Genomic DNA, 27,149 nt, shown 5'->3' on the forward strand with positions numbered 1-27,149 from the left:
TTGAGGTTCAAAAGCAAATATAACATGCATAGTTAGAACAATAACATACACTAATTTTATGTTGACATCATACTGATATGATTTGAACGAGCAAGCTCGTAGAGTAAGTTGCAGAGAAACACATATACCACTCTACTGACTCTAGTTCATAGCCACGTACGTACTTGGCGGTAAAGCAGCATATTTCAAACTTAGCCTTTGGTATAGTATATCTTACACAGCTACTTTTGCATTGGTACTATTTCTGTACTAAAAATATGTGGTACTGGAAATTTACTTTTAATATTTAGTAGTAAACAATGTATGTCTTTACTTTAAAAATATTGTAATATGTAGGTACTTGTATTTTACAGTACTTGATTTGTACTAAATATTTTGGTACAGAAATAATACAATATTCCACGTTTGAAAATCATAATTTTAAGAGATTTGAAATAGAAAAACTTTCAAAATTCTGAAAATGTAACGGTAGTAACCAAAAATCTATAGTACCTAAATTTCAATTACAAATTAAGTACTGTAAAATACAGGTACCTAAATATTACAATAATTTTTAAGTAACAAAATAGTGCTGAATATTAAAAGTAAATTTCCAGTACTACATATTTTTAGTACAGATATAGTACCTATACAAAAGTAGCTGTGTAGGAGTATTAATAATTGAAAGACAACTTCCCTTCCCACGCCACTAGTGCTCTCACACAATGAATCACAATGGTCACAGAAATGATTAATACCCTTTAAAGTAGTCGTTCTACTTTGGACTTGGGGTTTATACAAAAGTAAGTATTGTTCAATATACTCATCTATTATTTTAACAATTTGGTTCACATATTTTTTTATGCATTTTTATCTGAAGCATTTTGCCGTAAACCCCATATCTATGTTATATATCTTAATTTCATAAATCCACTAGGGATGTATTCAGTTTGAATTATTGACAACATAACGAGGGTCCATCATGACTCGGGTAGTGTTACTACCTTAGAGTATCACAGTTATTCGTAAACATAGTGTTCCATATGTCTGTTTGAATATAATTGTATATGTACCGAGTTGATCCATTGTCGGCTTAAAGTACTAGAAATAAAACCAAAAATATCGCAAACAAACCAGGACAACTTTATCTAATAAACTGACTCTACTGTTGATTTTTTAAATATCTACTAGTGTAGAATGTGACAGTATTTGTTTTACTCGTATTTCTGTTTACCTGCCTTTGTGTTGTTCCTGTATGTTTGAATTGGTTTTTGTTTCAATGTCGTTGTTCTTACTTTACACAAAGATAAGCCAAAAAGAGATGATAAACATGTATCACAAAATGATTTTCTCTTCTTTATTTACTAAAAATTCGGACCTTTATAAAAATGTAGATAAACAAAATGGAAAAGAGACAATAGTAAAATCAATGATTCAAAAATATCCAACGGTATCTGTGATTATTGCTAGAATGTTTTTTTAGGAAATTGCATGTCATTTTATCATGATCTTATATAAAATTACAAATGTAAGAAATGATATTTCAAAGATATAAGTATACATTTATACTATCTCAATGAAACAATATCAATTCAGATTGCAAAAAGAAAAAGAAAACATATTGCATTATATTACTGTTGATGAACATCACGACCTTTGACATTATATGCAACGATTCACTATTGTAAAAACTAATCATTGTTGCACCATTACTTTTAAAATAACCAAAATAGTAAATGGTAATATATTATACATATTATTTATATTTGTAGCTGATGATGTACAAGGGGCTAACGTTCTGATATAAGCTGGTGGCGTTTCAGTTGGCATTGATGGCACTTTATCAGGATAAAAACCATTGTTCGCTATCAAATCTCTAATAAATCGTGCTGAAGCTTTTGGTGTCCTCGTTCTATAAGGGTCATTAAAATCCACATAGTGAAGACCAAAACGTTCGGTATAACCTCTCATCCACTCTAAGTTGTCCATTAATGACCATGCTGTATAACCTTTGACGTTCACATCATCAAGTCGTATAGCTACAATTATAGATCATGATTAGAAAGTACTTAAATATTTATAACTCTTCACAAGAAAATTAAAAAACGTTCAAAGGCAATAAAAATTAATAAATAAATCACATCTGATTGAGAAAAACAAATTTCAAAATCAAACAAGGATAAAACATCATAATACTAGTGAGATATTCTTTGTTTTTAATTTGTTATAGAATATGAATGAGTCAATTTGATATTGAATTTCAATATTCATTTCTTATTATTGATTTTGAATAATTCAACGCAATACTATCATGACTATGTAAAAACCGTTTGTGAATATTTTGTATTATTGAAATTCATTCAAATACCGAGTTATTTGCTTCTGGCATATGCCTAGGCTGTGGTTAACGGGTGGTAGAACGCTTCCTTCTTGTATTAGAGGAAAACTATTACAGAACCGACTACATCAAACAGGAAACCAGATAAATGGAATCATAAAACAGACGGTTTTTTTTGTAATAAACAACCAAGTCAGATGTGATATTATAAACTCTGTAATACTATGGAAGTATTGTATTGACAGAAACAGAAAACAGAATCGTTAAGAATTTATTAATTAACTCGACATGTCTTACGGATGCATGGGTTCCGATAAAACAAATTGGAACCTCTTGAATGATTTTTTATTACGAAACATATCGATATAACCGGAAGTGTACTTAATTTTCAAAGAAATGACATTTACCGACCATGTGAAAGACAAATATGTCAGTTTTTACAGATTTTGCTGCTGAAAAACAAATAAAAAGAAACGAAAGAGATAAAATACTCACGAACCATTAACATTTCAGTTTAAGTTACAATCATTTGTAAGGGTGGGAGGGACGGGGTTACAGAGCTTTGATCCGAAAAAAAAATCAAATATTTTGATTAATTGTTTACTGAAAGTCCAATGGCGACCTTCGATCACGAGATACGATTAGTTTCTGTAAACCTGACAGGCGACAGCGGCATCGCAGATACCCCACAAAGGAGTTATCACGTACTTGACAAACTGAGTCGGAACTTTTTATTTTCCGTAAGAAATCAGTTGAACGCGAATGTGGTAATTTTCCGTTGGGGTTCCTGTCAATATAATAATTCCATGGTAATACGTAGTATCTACTGCTTTGAAGTCGTATCATATTTATTTATCTTTTAATTCGATTTATGTATGTAACACTACTTACCCTTCAAGACGTTATTGATGTAATGCTTATAGTAATATACACGATGATCATCTTGAATGCTTCCATTTCTATCTGATACACCGTTTTCTGTGATATAGATTGGAGTGTTGCCATAGTGATTCCTAATCCAGTTTAATGCCTTTCTTAGTCCCCATGGTGTAACCTTTAACCAAGGGGAACCAGACCTACGTTAGAAAAGTATGACATTTCTAAGTATTTTCTTTTCAGTTCAGTAACATAGCGAAATATATACGTTGTGTAGAAACCCAAAGTTTGAAAAGATAATCTATGTACATACACACAGAATGCTTTAACAACTACGGTATAAAATGAGGATCAGTTTGTTCTGACTCTTCAAGAGAACCAGAGATAATTCATTTTCGGCTGTATTTATATATTTAAACTTTCTGTTTAGTGGTTTATGTTGTTGTCTTTTGTTTCACTTTTTGCCATAGCATCGTCAGTTTCTTTAGAACTTAAAAAGTTTTGAACGTCCTCTTGAAATCTTCGGCATTTTTTTCTAAAATCATTATTATGGAATAGGAATATTCGTTATGAATGTGTCTGAAACAAACTTATCGTAAATACGAACGGATACAAAGGACTTTATTTGACACAAAAAGGTGTAACTTAAGACGACATCATTCAAAATCTCCAGCACGAAATAAAAGGTTATATATATAAGAAGAGGTGATATGAGTGCCAATGAGACAACTCTCAATCCAATTCACAACCCAAAGTTTGAAAAGATAATCTATGTACATACACACAGAATGCACTTTAAGTAGGAAGAAGTGAAAATTATAGTAATACCAAACACTAATCAATGCTGGTATATAAACCAGATATACCCCTGAATAATAAGTAAACATCAAATAACAAAAAAGCATTACTAATACCACCAACAGGTCAAATGAAAAGAAAGTACGATTTGAGAGTCCTGTATTATTTTTTTTATCTTTATGAAACATTTCTCGCAACTAAGTCCCCATGATTTCATTTAAAAATGTTTTAATTTCTTAATGATACTTGATACATTTTGTTGAAAATATCAGGGAACAGCCGAGTTAGTTTTTGCAGTCAAAATCATCTAGTTTTGTATGATGCATGAAAACATGGAAAATGTTAATTTACTCATTTTTGATACTTGACACTGTCACGACAATTTTTTATTCCTATGGCGCCTATTTTCATTATTTCTCATCGAGAGAAACGGATTTCTACTGAAATGATTGTGATGGCACCATAATCTCATATAAACAATACGCAAATGTGCGTAGCAATATCTCTTGCATTTAAACAAGGGTAAAACTATATGGCACCGACACTTCGTTACGGGGCCATAGGAAAGGGATTAGCATAGTTAAAATAACATTAATAACTTGTGTCTCATTCGTCTACAGAGAAATAAAACGCTACAATTAACAAAATGTGCGTGTCAACCCCATGTTTGCATGCACTCAATTCTGTATTGAAGTATATAAGCTATATACAAATATATATCATTTTTGACATCTACTTGAAGTTCAAGTTGTAACTGCATAAACAATGCCTTTAAATTAAAATAAAACACACCTTTTTAAGGAATATATGTGGTTGATGGTTATCGTGGAGGCTTAAAGTGTTTCATGCTCACCTTGATGCTTTATATATGATTTTTCCTTACTTTGATTGTTCAAATACGGTTGATGTTTATCTAAATGATTTAAATGTGGGTAATGCTCATCTCGAAGATTCAGATGGAGTTCGTGCAGACCTTTATAAAATAAATGTGGTGCCTGCATATATACCATGACAGTTCAAATGTTGATCATGGTTTTCTTAAATGTTAAAAATGGTTCATGCTTACGTTGATTGTTTAGATTAGATTTATGGTTACCTTGATGGTAGAAATGTAGTTCATGCATACTTTAAATGTGGTAAATGGTTACATTGATTGTATAGAAGAGCTTCATGATTATCATGAATGTTTTTATTAGGTTCATATTGATTGTTTGATGTTGGTCATGCATATCTTAATGTTTTAAATGTGGTTCATTCTAACCTTGTCCTGGTGTGTTGCATGGGCACCTTGATTGTTTGATAATGGTTCCACTTACTATGCTAGCTTCGATATGGTTCATGTTTACCTAGAAGTCATGCTTAGTCTGATGATTACTTACCCAATCCATGAAGAGTATTGTTCTGTTGATATATCAGCATCTGTATTATAGTCAGCTTTATAACTGGATTTGGATTTCAACGTTACAATCTGCGATGTATAAAAGTTCAATCCAAAGAAATCTGCCGTTCCTACAATACATATATTTTACACTAGCTGTACATTAAACGAAAGACTTAACAAAAGGGGGTTTGTATATAACAAATGAACGTCTTTATTAAAAAAATATTGTCAAATCAACGTTACTTCAGGTTCAGTTATGTTGTAAGTAAACCTTATAAATGTATTTCTCTTATTATGTATATCCTTGTATAGTAAATATCGTTAATTTATTTGATACTATTTTTGAAATAAAAAAATAGTGTACTCGATCACACTTTCTCTTACTGTTTGGTTTACTGGTTACTTTAATTTAGTCTCTCTGTCAAAAGTACCTTTAATATAGTTCTTTTCATACTCAGTAAAGCTAGGTAAACGACTCCTTAATAACTTCTGATGTTTACTCTTAGCTGCAATCTTTTCCTTCATTACGTCAGGGTAATCGCCATTTACGTATACTGGATTGGCGAACCAGCCTAAAAAGAACTGGTTTCCAATTTCGGATGCTTTAATGTCTCTGCTATTAGTTTTATTCTTTGGATTATGCCAGTCGAAGTTCATTGTCACTCCGATCTTTCCTGGAAATTCAATTCACATACATTATAGCTTTTCTCAAACAATTCAAATTTGACAATTGACCAATGCCGTTGTTATTCCAATATGAAAAGTCACATCCGTGTGATTTTGTTAACATATTTGCATAATATAATAAAATTAAATATCATAAAACAACAGAAGGACGTAACTCTTCTTTTGCTGATAGAGAAGTAGGTGGAATAGGGTTAGGGTTATTATATTGCCTCAAATTCGAGTGTTAACATAATGGGGTTTTCCCATTAATGAAGACATTAAGGTTGCCTTTTATTGCTTTAATTAAAGTAGATGTCACTAGTTGTTGGTCACCTTACAACCTTTAACAGTAAGAACACACCCACCCCGAATAGTCAGCTGTGAAGGGCCTAGCATTAAAACAATGAATAAGTTAATACAATAATTTTACGAAAAACGTATATGACAGATATTAGAGCCACTAAAATATAGGCTCATGACAAGGACAAGCCCATTAATATTATGGGGAAGTAAAACAAGTTTATTGGCTATCAACAATAACATTACAAACTGGGAAAATCATTTGAAAACGGTTTAATAAAACAGATTGTTACGACGCTTAAAACATTGAACATTAAAACAAAAGACACTTAGCATTTATTTAGAAATTGAATATTTACTGAAAGCTAGTTCTACGCAAATTCATACATTTGTCTCTTTGAAACATTTCCCATTTCCATTCTCAATTTTATTATACCTTTCTGAGCTGGTCTAAATTCCTTATCATAAATATGATATGCTTTAGCATGTGCTTTGATGAGGTTATGAGCTGAGTCATACACAGTGGTTCCTAATCCTACAATTCCTGGAGCCATGTGTCCGTCTCCGTAGCCCTGTGTCGCTACAACACGGGGCTCATTTAGTGTAATCCACAATTTTACCTAGATACAATTTAAACATTCAATAAGAAATCAAGACAAAAATAAATATTCTAACTTAATAAAATTTTGATTCTCCCAACAGTACAATTGATAGATCTTAAGTGGTTTTGAATTGTATATTACTGCAGTTGCCCAAGATCCAATTTTTAAATTTGACATATCAAATTCGAACCATATCATTAAATATAAAAACCATGAATTAACATTATTTATACTTTCTATTGATTCAAAATAATTTGTGTTATTAGTTCTTACCCTATCACCAAATTCTCGAAAGCATATCCTGGCATATTTAGCAAACAGGTCTGATGTAGATTCATTTAACCATCCTTTGTATGGAGATTGTAACGCCTGTGGCAAATCCCAGTGGTACAATGTCACCATCGGTTCAATTCCTGCTGCTTTAAGACCATCAATCAATTTGTTGTAATACTCTATTCCTTTACGATTAATATATCTAGTTGTACCGTCTGGTAGAATTCTTGGCCAGGATATGGAAAATCTATAATGGGTTACCTAAACCGGACAGATATGCGATATTTTCACGTCACGTGTGTCAAATTATGTAACAGTAACTCAATTAGCGATAAATTTTAAATTAACCCTTATCAAAAAATTAGGATGTATAAATTATATAATAACAATGACAATATTTCAATTTACCCTTTCTCATTGTAACAATCTACTATTTTTACATAGATAAAAAAGTGATACTTTTATATTTCAATATAAATTAATTTATGATGTATGGAGTAGATGCAAATCATGAGATTGGATAACGAATGTTTTATGAACTTTAAAGTGATCTTTAATATTTTACCGTTTAGGTGATATATTTCGTGAAATTAATATCTCGATTAAAACTGATTTAAACAATCGAAGTGCAAAACCAGAGAAAAAACTAAGCAATTGACATAAAACAGTTTGTTTTGGCTTTCATTAATCATGATGTAATCTTACAAAATCAGTTATAATTATATAGTCTCTCACCTTCATGTCCGACATAATTTTAATGTCTTCCTTATATTTATGATAACTATCACAAGCTATATCTCCTGTAGCATTGTTGTCTATTTTACCATTGTGTGAATGAACATCCCAGATGCTCGGTCCTTTTCCTTTAGTAAATGTAAAAATATAGTATGAATATATATATTATGGTGAGCCTTGATAGTCTATATTCTCAAAAAGTCCCAAATCCTTAAATAAATGTAAACATTGAGTAACTGTTTTGACCAATTTATGATACATGCATCCAAGCTGAAAATAATGAAAACCTTTTTTTTAAACTGACACATCACTTCATCGCAAGTTCAAACTAAAACAATCATAAACGTTCACTCAAAAATAACTAACGGAAAGGAGCAGAATGTAGTCGATATTCGATATTTTTGACGCATTGGATATTCATAGTTTAAAATTGGACTTTTAATTGACACATGGAAGCACTGTCATTCACTTTTCTTCTTCAGAAATTGAACACAACTATTTGTAACTATACCTGTTTAAGGTATTTAATATTTGTTATTAAACAATCTATCACATACCATCTTCATTCCATGCTCCTTCTACTTGATAAGCTGCTGTTGCTGAACTCCAGGCAAAATCATCAGGGAAAGTTCCATAATAGAAGTCATCTAGCATTGGTAAATTGTTTGGATCACGTGGGTATTTGACAGGTTCAAATGGCATACGAGGCACAGTGTCCTTGAAGAAACCGTTAGATGATATCAGATCCTTGTAAAAGTAAGCAGAATCTTTTGGTACTCGTTTTCTTTGAGGATCGTTAAAGTCAACTTGATACAAACCAAATTTATCTGTGAAACCCGAATCAAATTCAAAACCGTCCATTAAAGTATGAGCAAAAAATCCTTTCACATTACAGTTGTCAAGTCGAATTGCTGAAAAGAGAATAAACTTAAATATAAAGTTTGAATTAGCTGTGCAAGTTTTTTTTCATTCTCAATCACTTACATAAGTCTGATTTATATTAAGCGTCAAGTTTCATATCAAAATATCGACCACTTTGTATAGAACAGCGCTCCAGATTCATAACATTTATAAAGTGTTACATTATTTAGTATAGTACCAGAACAGGAGTGCTTCAGTATTTAAATGATTTTTCTCTAATTCCTCGTCATTTTATTCCTTTCTGCGCCCATAAACAAATTTAATCAACGTGTGGTTCGTTTGATCTCAGTTCTTCATTGGTTAAAATCCGATTATGACGTCGAATTTTCTTGCTTTCCTCTGAATTTCCTATTGTGACGGCATGAAAAAAGGCGACCAGGCCTGGTGACTTCACATAGAAATAACACATCTTTTTGCAGATCATTCGAAAAGAAGGAATATGTTTGCCTGCATATTGTTTGAAAATCATTAGAAAACAGATTCTACCACCAAATCTCGTGTAATACGATATTTATCCACTCTCGACAGTTAAATTTTAAATATTTAAAACGCTCGGCGAGCCTCGCGTTTAAATTTGAAAATTTAACTGTCTCGAGTGGATAAATATCTTATCACACTCGATGCAGTGGTAGACTCTATATATAACATACCTTTTGTGAACACGTATATGTATTAATTGCCGTAGACGTGATTGAAACCACTTATCCAGATCTCAGTTATTTTTTTCTTAAACTTCTTGATTTGAACTATGACTTTACAACAGTTTTGATTCAAGCTCCTTTTATAAATTTAATAATGTAGACGAAACGAGGGTCTGGTATAATTTTTTTTTAATCCTTTTAAGTTTCCGGAATCTCAGTTGATGAAAAATATAAACAATACCTCATAAATTTTGTGCGTTCAAAGAGCTTTTAAAGTTTGAAACTATTTTTATACACAGGTTTCAAAGGTGACCGAAGATTGATTGGGCTATATTGTATGTCACCTTCGGTCAAACATTTGTGAACATGAATCGGACTGTGTTTCAGCGTTTGATTTTAGCCATTTGATTAGGGACTTTTCGTTTTGAATGTCCTCGCTATTCGGTAATTTGTGAATTTATTTCTTCTTTTTTTTTTTTAGCAATTCCTGATTAGTTATTCCATCTAATCTCAGTAGCCATATCAAGTTGATTATTCATTCGTATATCAATTTTACAAGATAAACACTACACTGTGAAACATCATACAATAAGAGAAAATTATTCTTTCAAAAGAAGCTCTGCAGTATCATTAATATCTTTTGGAATGTTGTCACAGAAGTTATATGACGCATTATGTATTAATTTGTCTGGCAGTAAATATATATGGCGGTAGTTAAATAGTCAATTCGTTAGGTTTCTGGTCTATGTGCAAACTTCGAATATGAAAATACAATGGATGACAGTTGTTATCCATTCATTTGATGTGTTTGAGCTTTTGATTTCGCTATTTGATTTGGGACTTTCCTTTTTGAATTTTCCTCGGAGTTCAGTATTTTTGTGATTTTACTTTTTGTTATCATTTAGTTATATCAATGTGATAATCGAATACGAATGCGAAATAAATTCATCGACGTTTCAAATATACTTTTAATTCAAAGAAATACAATTACAACCATACAAATATTTTCCTAGCGATAAAATTCATATTTCAAAATAATTCATAAAGGTCAAGTTGTAATTATAGATTATTATTGGTCATTTCAACGAGATTCATTTTCTCGCCTCTTAAGCTGGTACATTAACTAACTGAAACGGGATGGTAAGTATTACTTTTTACATCACAGCACTCACTTCATAGTTACAACTTTTCACTTAAACATTTTGTTAAAACGGCCACTGAATAAGCACAAGATAAGAAACACTTTTTAGATAGTTCAAACAAAGAAGGAGTCCCTTTTTAAGCACAGTCACACTCCAAATGGAGTACATGCGTTTTCCTTCAGTTTCACCTTGTTGATTTACAGATTTCATTTTTTTTTCAGTATTTCCAGTTTTGAAAAAAATAATACTACAATTTCTTCTATTAATCAGATATGCAGGTATTTTTATGAGTATTATTTCGATGTTTTAATCAGAATAAGTTCCCCCGAGCCAAATAAGATTTTAACTACACATATCGCTCAGATAACATGAGTAATATTCAAAGGCGAAAATAATGAACAAATGTATACAAATATGAAATACATTAAAATACATTAGTAAGTAGTAACCATTTCATTCAAAATATTTAGGAAATAGTAATGATAATATATCCGGATGTACCTTTTAGAACTTCGTTTATGTATTTCTCGAAGTATGATATCCTATGTTGATCATGAAGTCTTCCATCATGGTCTGATCGTCCTGTCTGTGTAACGTAAACAGGGACATCTCCATATTTTTGTTTTATCCAATTCAATGTTTTTCGCATTGCAAAAGGTGTCACATAGGACTCATAATTAGTGTCCGTCCTATTAAAAAAACAGTTTTCAGTGAAAAATACCAAATTTAATTAAGTTCCATATACAAAACATTTGCCTAATAAATGCAACCTTTTGCAGGAATATAAAAAGACAAATATAAGATAATGAACTCTATACAGAGTAACAAACCTACAGAACTGTCTTGACAATAAGGAACTGACTAGATGGTTTGATAATTGTATCTATGAGTGTTTGTATTAATTATTAGAAGTATGTTTGAACTAGCTGGTATATCAAATTTCACATTTTTGTACCACTTAGATATTAAAGGCATTTATATTTTATAACTGATTAAATGATTATTCAGTATGTTTGTTGATTTACTTATATACCTTTCCCAATTCGTATCTGCTGAGTAGTCAACCTTTGCATCTTTATGTAAACCTTTCAACTCCCCTTCATTTATCGTAGGTGTAACTTTTATTGCTGTGAAGAGGTTTAGACCTAGGAAGTCAGCAGATCCTATAAATATCCATAATTCAATTAAAATGAAATTTACAATAACTCATTTGCTATGAATATAAGGAATTTGGTACTGTCAATCAGTATTTAATGGAGTGATTATAAGCAAATGAAGGCATTTAACAAAGGGAAAAATGTCGTATAGTCAGCTGTAAAAGGCCCGACATGTGACACAACTCAAAGGAAAAAAATAGCAGGATCACTTCTGAGAATTGCCTTAAACAATGATTCATAAGAATATAGGACAAGTTTGCTATTACAGGAACATAATCTATGGCTTTACGAACATGCGGAGAAGAAGAAGAAGAAGAAGAAGAAGAAAAAGAAGAAGGAGAGTAGCGGCAAATCATTTTTTTTCGTATACTACATGTATTTGTTCATCAATCATCAATTAGGAATAGAGTTGGTATTTGTTACAATATTTTGTGATGGAGTTGTCCAATTGTTATTCAAACCACATATTCTTGTTTTTGTATTACATAATTTCATTAATATACGATTTGTACATGTATGCTGAATGAAAAGATAACCGGGATTCATTTTCACTATAAAAGTATTGTTTGCTATTGGTAAAACTAAAATGAATATTCTACGAAGTACACATTTCCAAAGGCCTGTATTATAACATAGAAAAAACAACGTAATCGAATATGTACGAGTTTAATATTTTCCTCTATCAAAAAAAAGTTGGTACCCATGATAATTACCGAATAAAAAATATTTTGATCTAAAACAATTGGAAACAAGGAACGATGAATTATTAGTTGGCATCTCGTTTTTCACACTATTCTAAGATATATATCTTTGGTCATATATTCAATAATATTCAAATGTTTTGCAGATTCAATTAACTACAAAGATGCTATTATATTCTGACATTTCGGTTGATTTTAAGTAAATCTAATTTTATCGTACCTCTTAAAGACTCCTTCTCTTTCTCAGAAAACGATGGAAGTCTTTGAATCGTATTGTTTTTATTTACACTTGATTTCATCTGTGTAGGATAATCTCCATCACCAAATATAGGATTTGCAAACCAATCTAAGTCAAATGCCATAGTAGTTGCGGAGGCATCCCAGTCGCCTGGACTATACATCCTTAGAGGGCCAGCCCATTTTGTCCCTAATGCTATTCCAACTTTGCCTATTAAAAAGAAAAAAAAGTGTTTAGATGAGTTTGATTATCTGACAATATCTATTTTTTATCAACTACATAATGTCTGAATGTAATAACAAATTATTTGAAAATTAAATTCACAGTGACTGTCTTAATTATATGTAACAAGTTTTAAAACTAATTTTTCAAATTGGTAAAATGAAAAATGATTGATTTTATTTATATGAACTCATTTCTATATTTACTTGTCACAATACGTCAGTTTCGGGATACGGTAGTTAGATGAGACTGTCATGTGACTTCCAACAATGCGTGACCAAAATGTAGGCATCCAACATGTATTGAACAAACGAATGAAAAAGTTTGATTTCTTACTGCAAAAAATATTTTGGAAATTAATATGGTCACTCTGTCTCAGTCACATGGGAATTGAGATTACGTACTTACGGTACATAAATTATTCCTATACTACCCAACAAGTGACGTGCCTTCTATCTGGTATTTGTCGTCATAATTTGCTGACTATACAGTATGTGTTTTGTTCATTGTTGAAGGACCCAACGTGTTTGCATTCACGCCATGTGACTGTTGAAGAAAGTTATTCCATAGGCAATCTTACCACAGCTTCCTATCCTTTTAAAGGTAATATTTCGGTTATATATTTATAAGAATAAATATATAAATGAATAGATTATTTACACCAATCTTAATCACACTTCAGTAGCGATCAGTATATTCATAAAAAAAATCGACTTCAACTTGTAATATATTCAAACGTGTTTATTGTCAACGAAACAAATTTGCTTTTCAATTAATAAACTGACGATATAGATATACTCCAGCATGATTATTGTATCAACAAACCTTTTTGTTTTTCCTTAAACAAAGTTTGATACGTTCTATATACTGCAGCATGAGCTCTGAGCATGTTGTGAGCAGCAAGGTAGATTCCTATCCCATCTCTATGTCCAACAGATGGTGGAAAATATCCAGTCTCGTATCCTTCATGGGCTAATAGTTTAGGGTCGTGAAGTGTTATCCACATCTTAACCTTTTTAAATTCATAAGAGAAGAAAATATATCAATGAAAAGACTAACACTATTAAACATTCTTCTAAGGCCTAATCATGAAATGTTGACATATTCCGTTTAAACTTTCCTTTACCTATTTTATTCAAAAGTCAATATAATATACTCTGTAACTGAATGTTAGATGGAAAAGATATGTATAGTTATGAATTTTGAATAACAGTGTATTTCAAAATAATGTTGATTGTATATATACACCTATATCTTTTCTGAACAAAAACCAATAGTTCCAATTATCGTGTGAGGGTTCGTTTTTGTTTTGTCTGATGTGTTAATTGACTCGGTTAAAATACTTCAATGCTGAATTCACGAATACAAAACGTATATATGAAATAGATTTGAATATTTGATATATACCCTGTTTCCATATTCTTCGAAACACAGCCTTGAAAATTCGTTGAACAATGTGACAGTATGATTGTCGAGCCATCCACCAGAATTTTGTAACGCTTGTGGTAGGTCCCAGTAATTCAGCGTTACTACTGGTTCTATTCCTGAATCAATTAAAGCATCTATCAGCTGTCTGTAATATTCTATCCCGGCTTGGTTTTTTGATTGCACTGTACCATTTGGAAGTATTCGTGACCATGCTAATGAAAACTTGTAGTGACTCACCTATGAAATTATAATTATAGTTTAAAAAAACTGGCTCATTTACCTTAAAGGGATTTTGCGGGAACATTCAGAATAAAGTTTCTTTTGAGTTCAGGTTCTCGTTTATTAATCATTGTGATCATATGCAATGTTTGTGGACAAGTTTAGATAACTGCAGAAAATATAAACAATTAAAAATACGTCTACCCATTAACTACTGTAAATTAAGAAATTATTGCGTACATTAATTAATCCAATTTTGTCATTTTATGCAATTTTAATTTTTGCGAAATTAAAAATCCTGTTTATTTCATATAAAAATTTTCAAAATGCGAATAAATAACATGAATAAGTTAACCGTCGCATTTTTCGCAATAATAAAAGAAAATATCGCAATAATTTATAGTAGTTTAGGGTGTAATTCAATAACCAATGCTCCGTGTTGAAGACCGTTCTTTGACACATAGTATTTTTTTCTTTTACTTATTGTGACGTGGCACTCATACCACATCTTCTTATATCTATTAATATAGAAATGTACTATCTTTGAAATAGAAACAGTTATTCGCAAATACTCCTTAGCTTTTTTTTTCCGTTCCGGACTTTGTGAATTTAAATACTGAGCAATAGACAAAATAAACGAATGAACCATTTGTAAAAAAATATTTAAAAACAAAAACATACATTTAGATTTTTTAATAATTGTACATCTGTTAGATACAATCTATAACTGTCTGTTGATATATCACCGTTGTTGCCGTTCTTTGCTTTTCCAGAATGAGTATAAGTATCCCAGACACTTTGTCCTTTCCCTATAAAATATAAAGACGATAAGTAGTACACAATGAGGATAGTATCCCCTGAATAGTGAATTGCTGTTTTTGTCATTTAGGGAAGCAAATATGATGCAGATCTTTGATTAAGTATGATTTGCAAATTGTCTACACCTTGTGGAAATTTTGAATTGTTATTCAAGAACCAAATGTAGAAAATTCATGTTATAACATACTAGTATTAACTTTTCCATAAAATGTAACTTATGGAATAATGACACATTTTCAATGTTGAAATATTTTTCAGTTCTCAATCCGATTACATAGATAGAAATTATCTATCATGTTAAATCTTTATTCCGACAAGCCAAATAAATAAATCAACTTTACAGTGTTTCGATTATCTATATTTACCATCTGCATCCCAGCCTCCTTCTATCTGATAGGCTGCTGTATTAACACCCCAAGCAAAGTCATCAGGAAAACTTCCATAATATACCGTATCCTCATACTCAATAACTGGCAGCCCTCCTGGTGCCGTAAATGCTTTTTCGAAATAACCATGGTCTTTAATCAGATTATGATAGAATAATGCTGACAGTTTTGGAATCCGTGTTCTGTTTGGATCGTTAAAATCAATATAATGCAATCCAAATTTTTCAACGAACCCTTGCCTCCATTCAAAGTTATCCATTAATGACCAAGCGGTATATCCTTTAACTTTACACCCATCCAATTTGATTGCTGTTTGATGAAAACAAATATGGTTTATTTTTCTATGCAAATAAGTGTACAACTGCATTACATTTGAACACAAGATAGTTGCTGCTTTTATGAAGAGGTCTAATATGAATATTTGGCTTCCTTGAAATTTAGTATCGAGCATATCTGACATATCTTGCGCGCGCACAGAGCCGGTGTCTTCTAAGAATGAAAGAATCGAATGAATCAGCACATAATTTGATAAATAGAACACAAATGTTTGGTATCATTAATTTTTGCAATATCATTAGGCATACGTTTGCAAAAAGCGGAACATGATTAAGTATGTTATGTATTTCTTAATCAAATAAAATTTGATCTCTGAAAAAGTGTCATTTTTTCTAAATGAAGATAAATTTTAAACACAGATGCAAGGAGTTAGCATCGTGTTACCCATAGACAAAACTTATTTGAGTAAATAAATCTAATATCAACATGATCAAATAGAATAAAATCAACATCAATTGAAATACTAGAAGATTGAACAAGTCTAGTAAGTCTAGTGCTATCTTTTATTTAATATACATTTATAAATACCTTTGAGCATTTCGTTTATGTATGATCTATAATAGTTTACACGATGCACATCATTCAGTGAACCATTTCTGTCCGATACGCCGTTCTCTGTAACGTAGATTGGGTAGTTGTAGGTTTCCGTTATCCAGTTAAGAAGTTTACGTAATCCAAATGGTGTCACCCACAACCAACTTGATCCTGATCTATAAATATATGCGTCTGAATATCAAAGCTTAATTTTATTTACGAATAAAATAAAGAAGATACTTACGAGAGGGAAATGACATATAACACCTAACAACAAAAAGCAAGAAGGAACCACAAAATAGAACGACAAATGGGCCGTTGAAAAAATAGGTTTGTTTGATATGTTACCGATTTATTAACTACTGGCACTTGTCATTCAAAAAACAATTACTATTTTTTATTAGTATTAATTGGAAACAATGTTGATTGCTACATGAGCTAACCCGTCCAAGGAATGAAAGTTTGAAATGTTTACTTAGTGTGGATATTTTTTAATTAAACCGCTATTCAATTGTGTAGAAATACATCTCATCTCAACCAGACTAACATATTTCTATAATTTATATTTAACTCCTTTCAGTACATTTTTTTTCATAAATCGAGACATTATACATGTCGATCAATTACATTTTGACAAATCGAAACTCACCCAAGCCAACTTGGATCTGTAGCTGAACCAACCCCTCTATCTACCCAGTAACTTATATCATTTTTTATATTAAATTTTTCTTTAAACATGAGGCTTGATCCATAGGCATTTAATCCAAGAAAATCAGTACTGTCTGAAAGAGAAAACAAGAGAAGCTTTGTTCCAAATCGCAGAATTTTACATTCAAGTTTCGTTGATGCAGTCAGTATCTACCAAATAGTTTTACCCAAACCGATGCCTCTACTTAAGTGTGAGGTTTCATCCAATGTTGAAGTTCTCATTAAAAAACTGTGACAAATAACAAATGTCCTCTTTTCAAAGGGTGTGTGGATTTGTGAAAGATTAAGATAAATGAAGTATTCAAATTAGAGCATTTACCGTTTGTACCTTTATTACAGAAACATAGAAGTAATCACTTCACATCATCGTCATAATAATTTCATCTATTTTCTACGTTTGCTATGGTTTAAATCTTGTAAATGCATACTTACTTTTTATTAAAAGCTTTTCACTTTCGGAAAATTCAGGAAGCCTTGATGACGGTATGCTTTGGATTTTACTATTATTTCCCACACTCCATTTCATTAAGTCGGGATAATCACCATACACTACAGGACTTGCAAACCATCCAAAATCAAACATCAATGCTTGTTCAGAAGCTTCTATATCATCTTGACTATACGGATTTCTTGGTTCAGCCCAACCAACATTTAATGTAATACCAACCTCGCCTGACACAGAAATATAAAATTAAATTCAATAAAAAGTGTACCAGTTTTCTTAGAATTGGAATATCCAAGTTATGACGAATACATTACCAATATGTTGATCTTAACTTTATCCCCATCGATATTACAAGTATCGCGATATAAATTAATCCAACGAAGGTGAGTAAACTTGCACGAAGCCACATATAAAATACGGAGCTATGACTATTTTTTACGAGGAATTATTCAGAACAATAGATTACACAAATTTATTCATTGTTTAAATGTATCATTTTAATCAAAATAATACTGGCTATTAAATAAAGGTAACAGTAGTATACCGCTGTTCAAAACTCATAAATCCAAGGAAAAAAACAAAACCGGGGTAACAAACTAAAACTGAGGGAAACGCATTAAATATAAGAGGAGAACAATAAAATAACATTAAAATGTAACACACACAGAAGCGGACTAAGCATTAGACAAAATCCTATGAGAATAACAAATATTAAACTTGGCTTACATTGGCAACAAACGGAAGATCCTCATTGATCATCTTTCTTCAAATTGTCAAATTTAAGCAAATATGTAACGATTGGAATACACCAAGATTAGTGTCGTCATTGAATAGATTCTGACTGTTTTTCTTCATTTTCAAATAATGATAATCTTTTTTAAGCAATAGGAAATACTGTACCATTTTGATGACTAAAATCTTTTTTATACAGTCTATAAGTTTTTGAATGTGACAATATGATGTTGTGAGCTGCAATGTAGGTGTTTGTGCCTTTCCCATGTTTGGCAGGAGGGAATCCGCCTTCACCGTAACTAGTCCAGGCTGTTATCCAGGGCTCGTTAAATGTAATCCATAATTTGACCTTCAAGAAGAGGAAAATATTAATTCGTATAAAAAATTATCGAAACATAATAATTCTCAACCTGTATGATAAAAATATTCCTGTCATTTTGTTTTTTTAAGTAGCGTAGTTTAGAACATTCGTCCTATCATTATTCGCTCAGAATATTCATTAAAAACGTAGATATTTTCTACAAATACTAACCGAACCCTACCGCTAATGAACAGAGTTAATTTTTACTAGGAAAAATTCATCAAAGATAACAGGCTGATACTTTGTTATAGCAGCCATGTATTCTGTCTGCATAAGACTAGTAAGGTGATAATAGTTGTCTATGTGCAAGGACCACAACTACCTGAATAATTGTTCAACTGAAACAACTCAGTTCAATATTACAGAATATATGACTATGTATACAATATCTATTTAAGGGGGCTCGAGGGTATCAATCCATTTTTATTTTTTTACATATAGAATTTTGCTAATTTTTTTTCTATAAATGTACTTTATCATATACTGAATAGAAAAATAAAATAAAAAATAGAGTCGCCGCTCATTTAAGCACACAATCTGCCTTTGAAAGAAGCATGCACTTTTGTTAAGGTTCTTGTTTTCTGTTGAACTTAATAGGAGAAATCGAGGTAATATCGAAATAAAAAAAGAACTTTATTACAGAATTAGCAAAATTTTTACAATTGTTTAGTTTAAGTACAGCTTATTTGAAAAAAAATTAAAAAAAAATATATAGGTCACCGATGAGAACCAATCACTAAAATACAAATATGCCTCTGAAAGGCACAAATAAAAAAAAAGCGGCGTTAAACAGTTTCAATGCGCAAACCTTCATGTCACCTGGGACAGTTGTGTAACAGAGAAAAATATAAATGCAACATATTAAAATCCGTGTTCAGGAGATCAAACTCATCAATTCAAATCAAGAAAATTAACAAAAAACACAGACGAGGTGTTGTCGTAGGGTAAGATTCAGTTCTATACACATTAAAAAAAATACAGATCTAAGAGTACTTATTTGTATTTATTTATTTTATCCTGCCAAACGAGTCATTAAAATATGAAGTAAATCCATTTATAGTATAAATTAAATCTTACCCTATCACCAAAGTTTTCAAAGCATATCTTAGCATAGTCTGTAAAATATCGCTGAATCGAGCTATTTAGAAATCCACCATATGTGTTTTCTAGATTGGCAGGTAGATCCCAGTGAAATAGTGTTACCATAGGTTTGATTCCTTCCGCAATCAGTCCGTTAATCAAACTGTTGTAGTAATTAATACCTTCTTGATTCAAACTGGATTTTAACCCAGTAGGTAATATCCTTGACCAGGATATTGAAAACCGGTATGCGCTCACCTTAAAAAGACATTGTTCTCAGAGATTAGAAATCAAGAAAAAATCTTTGATAATTAAGGAAATTCACAAATAACAATAAAAACATATCTCGAGTGTGCACATATTGTAGCTCTTTTCTACATACGGAAGAATTATAATGGTTAAATTTCTCAACTGTTGTTTTCTGTTAGATTTTTGTTGTTGTAAATTCAACAAACATTCCTGATAAAGGGAATTAGCTTTTTGAATTTGGCAATTTGGTGAAATGCATTTATATATGTTTTATAACTGTTCCACCAAAATTTGTATATTCGTGGGAAAAATGTTGGACTGTCTTTAATTCTTTACACGTCTTCTTACATAAAGATATTTTTCTAGCTCTAATGAGTGATTTATAAGTGCTCCAATTCTTGACACATTATATTAACAGAAACTTGAAAGTAATCAGTAATGAATGAAATATAGTAATGCACAAGCTCTGTAATAATTGCTTATAATATTTTTACACTGCATTGATTTTAAATGTAAAATAACATTATAAGGAAGTTCAAACTAGTTGAACATACCCCCATTTCTTTCAAGATTTTGATGTCATCTTTATATTTGTGATAACTATTACAAGCTACATCACCAGTAACATTGCCAGCAATTGTGTTACCCAAATGAACGAAGTCATCCCAAACACTTGGTCCTCTTCCTACAATGTAAAACTTGAGTATAAATGTTGCTACCTTAGTTTGAGATACAATAACTAGTAATGATTTAATACGTTTCGTTTTATTCTTTTATTCTAAATTTGAATGCATTATTATAGACACTTAGATTGAAATTGTTCAATTGAAATCTTGTCTAGATTTAGTCTTATAAGAAGAAAAACAAATTTCAATTCTTGTTTAAAAAAAAATCAAAAACGTTTTGATCATCATAATGAAAAAGACTATGTCATTCTTAACTGTCAAAATTAAAATAAATAATGTACCTTGGAAACAGACTAATGTCTGATTTTGTTTTTTGAATACAAACTTTAAAATACTGTGAAATAAATGAAGCAATATTTTGACAAAACCTAAAAACATGTTACTCTATGTGCAGTATATGATTCACACAAAACAAATTCAAATGAGTGAAAGTAAGACTACATGATATAATAAAGGTAGCAATTTAATTCAATAATACCTACCTCCTTCATTCCATCCTCCTTCAATCTGATAAGCGGATGTAGCTGAACTCCATACAAATTTCTCTGGAAACACGTCGTAATAAAACTGATTTTCATATGCTGGAGCAGTCCCACGGCCTCCTTTCCCCGGAAAGCCAGGTCTAAATCCATGTTCTTTTATGAGTTGTTTATAAAATTTGAAAGAAGATTTTTGCGTTCTTGTCCTATTTTGCGAATTAAAGTCTACGTGAACTAGACCAAAAGGTGATGTATATGCGTTATCCCAATCAAAACTATCTAGGAATGACCATGCAGAATATCCAATCACTTTGCAGCCATCATATTTAATTGCTGAAGAATGAAATATTAAATACAGATTAAAAAAAATGCTATAACAAGAATGTGTCCTTAGTACACGGATGCCCCATCTGCACTATCATTTTCTTTGTTAAATGGACCGTGAAACTGGGGATGGGGTTAATCTCTAATTTGGTATTAAAATTAGAAAGATCATATAAGGAACATGTATACTAAGTTTTAAGTTAAATGGACTTCAACTTAATTAAAAAATACCTCGACCAAAAGCGGGACAGACGGATGAATAGACGAACGGACGAACGGACGCACAGACCAGAAAACATAATGCCCATAAATGGGACATAAAAAGTTCCTCAGGAATACATTACCTAAGCTGTATTTGGCCAAATATTTAAGAATTTTTGGTCCTAAATGCTCCCCAACGTCTGCCTTATTTGGTCTTTTGAACATTTATATTGATTCGAGTGTCACTAATGAGTCTTTGTAGAGGTAACGCACGTCTGGCGCAAATATAAAATTTCAATCCTGGAATCTATGATGAGTTTATTATATACTCTTTTAAATAGTGAAAGTTTGTTCGATAATTTGCTGTAAAAACATTACCATAGGCTGCCATAACATTCAGCATTTTTGGTTCATAGAGTTGACTTTTTCAAAGTGATCTTTGATAACTGGCTATAAAAAGTAATTTTGTATGTCCGCATTATATCATATGCATTGTGTTGTTGTAATGATTAGTTTTTCAACCTGAGTATCATAGAATCAAATAGTAGAAAATGCATATTTGCTTTCAAGTAAGTTGAACAAGTTGGCAAATTAACATTACAACATTATATTTACACGTAGTTTATTAGTATGAAATTCTAGCAAGCGCAACATTAAAGGCTTTTTTTTTGTTTCAATTGTTGCTTAAATTCACAGCAGTTCTTTTTAAAAAAATACTTTACCTTTTAAAACTTCGTTGATAGATTGTCTATGAAAATCAATTCTTTGCAGATCCTTTATTTGTCCGTTATCACATATACCATTCTCGGTAACCAATACTGGTATGTTATAGTTATAATTTATCCAGTTTAGTAACTTCCGAATACCCCAAGGTGCTACTTTTAGATCTGTCTTACACGTTCTGCATTATGATAAACAAAAGTATCAAATCTTGTGAAAATAATTGTATTTCAAAATAGCTAAATATTCACTCGTTTGAGGTTTGTAAATATACAGATAACTGACAAATTTATGAAAAGGGTAAGACTTCTCTAATCCTGAAAACAAAGTCCGTTACATGATGTTTAAGTCTCACTCTTTTCATTAACCATTAACTAAGATATAAGGAGAAGACACACTATACTATAAGGCTTTATTAATTACCCTTTTAATTTAGGATCTTCGTCGATTTTCACTCCAACGTCTTTATCGAAATCCGACCTAAAGTTCACATTAAACTCATTGTCAGGGGTAACAGTTTTGATTGTGAACGTGTTGACAGCCAAAAAATCTACAGTTCCTGTTAAAATACAAAACTTCTTATGATCAATTGTATATACACGTAATTAGCTGCAAAACTATAAGAGTGAAACCATGATTTTCGAGGTGTGTAGCTTTTCTTTCCTTATATGATATTTTGCGACCAAAGGTGTGTTGGCAAATTAAAAAATCCAAAGACAAGGTGGGTTTTTTTTGGGGGGGGGGGGGGGGTGGAGGGGGGAGTCACTACTTAGTAAAATCTATGTTTCTCTATTGTTTTTTTGAATTTGTGATAACGGTGCACTTAAGTAGAAATGTATGTGTAATTTCATAAGAAATACAATGATCTTTTTTTCATTTTTGAATACATGTTAGTACAAAGAACCATGTTCCGTTTGCAAAATTATGAATTATTCGAAATACTAGGGATTTTTTTTATCCCTGGCATAGATTACTTTAGCCGCATTTGGCACAACTTTTTTGAATTTTGGGTCCTCAATGCTCTTCAACTTGTTTGTACTTATTTGGCTGTCTATATATAGCTACCTATCTTGATCTGAGCGTCACTGCTGAGTCTTATGGAAACAAAACGCGAAATTATAAGCCTGGTACCTTGATAACTATCAAGTATACCTGAGTATACAGTATGCATTGACATAGAATAGAACAATATGGTGTGTCTTTACATCAATCTTACTGTCCGTTTTAATAGTTAAACAACATACTCCTGTCAATATAGAAGATAGTATTAAATCAATTTCAAACCTTTAAGAATATTTGATTCCTGCTTTGTTAATCTAGGCAATTTTTCAGAATTTGTATTTCCACTTTTCATTACTTCTGGATAGTCACCATTTTTAATGATAGGATTTGCAAACCACCCTAGATGAAATTGTAGGGCTCGCTCTGCAGCCTGAATGTCCTGTGGATTTTTTGGATTTTTAGGTTCAAACCACTCAGTATTTATTGCAATACTGACCATTCCTGGAATAAACGTTCATTGGTTATAGTGACAATATGGCACATTTCTGTTTGTGTATTATTTTTATCATAATATAATTTCAATTATATTAGAATTTGATTTCCAAGATTATTAAGTTCTCTGTTAATAACTTTCGGAATTATCAAGCAACCAAGTTTCCAACTCCGTTTATCCTAAACGGAAAATGCAAGAGTGAAATTCAGCAAAACCTTTTTGGATAATATACAGTCGTCCTGGTTACCAAAACAATTTTGTAAATATCAGAAAATAAAAAGAAAGGAACATTTTTTTTTATTTTACCCGGATAAATTCTTAGTTTTTGATTGAACAGTTTCCGTGTTTTAACATCGTTAACGGGACAATTTTAAACTCAGATCTCGAAAGTAAAACAAAACGTATCCCTGTATTCAAATGCCTAGTGTTTGATATAAAATGAGGCAATTTAGATATGTGTGTATATTACTTTTTTTGTATTTGTGATTAAGATGCTTCAAAGTAGAAATGTAAGTGATATGCCAAATAAATTATAACGGACGGAACACGAATGTTCAAAAGCATGTTGGATGTTGATTTATTCATTATAGGGAATGTGAATCAAAAAAGGAAGAACAACACATATCAAAATTATTCGTACCTTTTTGTTTTGCTTTATATGTGTTGTTGTATAGATGATATACCACAGCATGAGCAAGCATCAGATGTTTACCAGCTATATAGCTCACAGGTTTACCAGGGGCAGAATTATTTGTTGCCACTTGCAATGGATCATTTATTGTTATCCATTTAGTAACCTAAATGCAAACAAGGTTATTAAATTACACAGTTTTATAACAAAATGTTTCGAAGGAACACCATTAATATAAACCTAAAACATAGCGTATCATTAAATATTAGTAAGACTAGAAGTACATACAAATAATGAAGACTTTCAATACACTTTTATATGTAAATGTGCGTGTACCCTCACTGAAAAGAAATAATGCAAATAAGAAGTAGTTAACATATAGTTTCCTCTTTTACTTGTCTTTACTATTTATTTCGTAAATTATGTCTTTGCTACAGATCACCATGGATTTCTTTAAATTGCACATATGACAATTTGTACTCTTTATATTTTATGTAACACTTTTGAAGGATTTCACTTGGAGCACTTGGATCGCTTTAAGGTTATATTTATTAGTATTAATGTTTACCCGATGATAAGTATATAAAACGAAGGGTGTAGTATGGTTGCCAATGATAACAACCAATCATCAGAGTTCAAAAGAAGTTAGTGTTAGCAATGCATAATTGCTTTATATAGCTTTCCGCTTTTTTGTTACTGTATCCCTCAGACCTTAGTGTACTCCTCAATCTTTCAAATTATTTGATAAAATTCATATTTAAAATAATATGATTTTGGTTATACTTACCCTGTCTCCAAAGTATTTCATGCAGATATCAGCATAATTTTTAAAATGATTTCCAGTTTCTTCATTCATCCAGCCACCCAATCTCTCTAGTTGGTAAGGCAAGTCAAAATGATATAAGGTAACGATAGGTTCGATATTAGCCTTGTGCAGAGTGTTAATAACTTTATTATAGTAGTTTATTCCTGCCTGATTAACACTCTTGTTTGTTCCATCAGGAAGTATTCTTGTCCAGGAGATAGAGAAATGATAAGCCGATACCTTCAATGAAATGATGACAAGAAGTGTCCTGTTTATTCAAATTATAAATCAAAGATAACGGTATAATGTTAAAGATGCAACAGAATAATCATATGATTTTCAACCAATTTTAAATGATTTAGTGGTTAAATGAATATGAAATGTACATTTTAGCAAAGTGAATGTTCATACATATAAGAAAGATCGTTGTTGAAATTCTAAATACAAATATTTCATAAATGAAGGTTTTTTTTACAATTAATCTTTTCATACTATATCAAATCACGGATTTATAAAAATAAGTCAAAATTTCATATTGAAAGAGATTTTTTTCCACAAAGTAGTTTCAGTAGAATATTTATAAAATTGTCGTACAAAAAAGAAAGATGGGCGTTGTTTGTTTTTAAGACTGACTTAAAAAAAAAACTACTTCTGTCCAGATGGCAAAAATCTCTTTATGTATCGACAAAACTTCAAAAATATTGAGTCATTTTTGTAAGAATAGCAAACATTTTCAAATGATTTAAAAGATTTTGAAATCCAGATATAAGTTTGAGAACATTAACACAGGTTTACTAAATTTGTCAAGGTCAACATCTTTACAAGAATGTAATAATATTGAGAGAAATTTTCAAATTATTATGATATCACATTTGAAAATCATTCAATTCAACCGTAACTTACACCGAGATCTTTCAGTAGCTGGATATCTTTATCATAGTTATTGTAACTATCACAAGAAACATCTCCAGATCTGTTTCCCTGCAGACCATTTGTATGTAGCATGTGATCCAAAACACTTTCACCTTTACCTTTATAACAAAGTAATCAAATATAAGTACAATAACATAAACGGAATTTCACTACACCCGATGCGCAGTTTGAAATGTACTTAAAAAAACCTTTTTTTACTGAAAAATATTTTCACATGCTATAGTTTTTAAATCATTTAAATGAATTTGGAGTTAATGTTTATACTAATTTGATTTCGGTAAATTGAATTGGGCGCATTACGTTTGCGCGTATTTGGGGATTAAAATGTTTTACGTTTGCGCGCAGCTTTTCGATTACATTTGCGCGCATTCATTTTACAGGTAAACTCAGGTAAAAAAATAAATAAAGATTAAATCAAATTGTAATTGACTATATATGATTTTAAGTTTCATAATAAATATGACTATCAATTATTAATTTTGAAAACATTTCTTAATTAAGTCTTTCCACTTTTCTGTGGAAAGACTTATTGTTTTTATTCTGATTATTATTAAGTCTTTCCACTTTTCTGCGGAAAGGCTTATTGTTTTGTTCTGATTATTATTAAG

At 31.1% G+C, this 27,149-nt stretch overlaps 1 protein-coding gene across 1 annotated transcript; it reads right to left on the minus strand.

The window, feature by feature from the left end:
• Window positions 1-1,372: 1,372 nt before the first annotated feature.
• LOC134700155 (lactase/phlorizin hydrolase-like) lies at window positions 1,373-26,625 on the minus strand. Its single transcript, XM_063561519.1, has 28 exons — window positions 26,512-26,625; window positions 25,591-25,848; window positions 24,813-24,969; window positions 23,962-24,180; window positions 23,101-23,236; window positions 22,680-22,858; window positions 21,436-21,765; window positions 20,822-20,952; window positions 20,016-20,276; window positions 18,746-18,926; window positions 17,833-18,072; window positions 17,342-17,474; window positions 16,687-16,868; window positions 15,802-16,131; window positions 15,299-15,426; window positions 14,378-14,635; window positions 13,796-13,982; window positions 12,731-12,958; window positions 11,686-11,815; window positions 11,154-11,341; window positions 8,506-8,859; window positions 7,949-8,076; window positions 7,214-7,474; window positions 6,775-6,958; window positions 5,804-6,046; window positions 5,371-5,500; window positions 3,209-3,393; window positions 1,373-2,018 (listed from the first exon to the last, which is right to left on the minus strand). Exons 1-28 carry the CDS (start codon window positions 26,611-26,613, stop codon window positions 1,675-1,677), a joined length of 5,787 nt encoding a protein of 1,928 aa, XP_063417589.1. The 5' UTR covers window positions 26,614-26,625; the 3' UTR covers window positions 1,373-1,674.
• Window positions 26,626-27,149: the final 524 nt, after the last annotated feature.

Source organism: Mytilus trossulus, unplaced genomic scaffold (assembly GCF_036588685.1).
Source record: "Mytilus trossulus isolate FHL-02 unplaced genomic scaffold, PNRI_Mtr1.1.1.hap1 h1tg000125l___fragment_2___debris__unscaffolded, whole genome shotgun sequence".
NCBI classification, from domain to species: domain Eukaryota; kingdom Metazoa; phylum Mollusca; class Bivalvia; order Mytilida; family Mytilidae; genus Mytilus; species Mytilus trossulus.

Excerpts from the sequence above, each read along its gene's own strand:
- LOC134700155 (XM_063561519.1), bottom strand. The coding sequence starts at position 26,613 with ATGCTACATACAAATGGTCTGCAGGGAAACAGATCTGGAGATGTTTCT. Across the intron at positions 24,970-25,590 it reads TGAAATACTTTGGAGACAGG|GTTACTAAATGGATAACAAT; the intron begins GTAAGTATAACC and ends GTTTGCATTTAG. Across the intron at positions 8,860-11,153 it reads CATAAACGAAGTTCTAAAAG|CAATTCGACTTGACAACTGT; the intron begins GTACATCCGGAT and ends TTCTCTTTTCAG.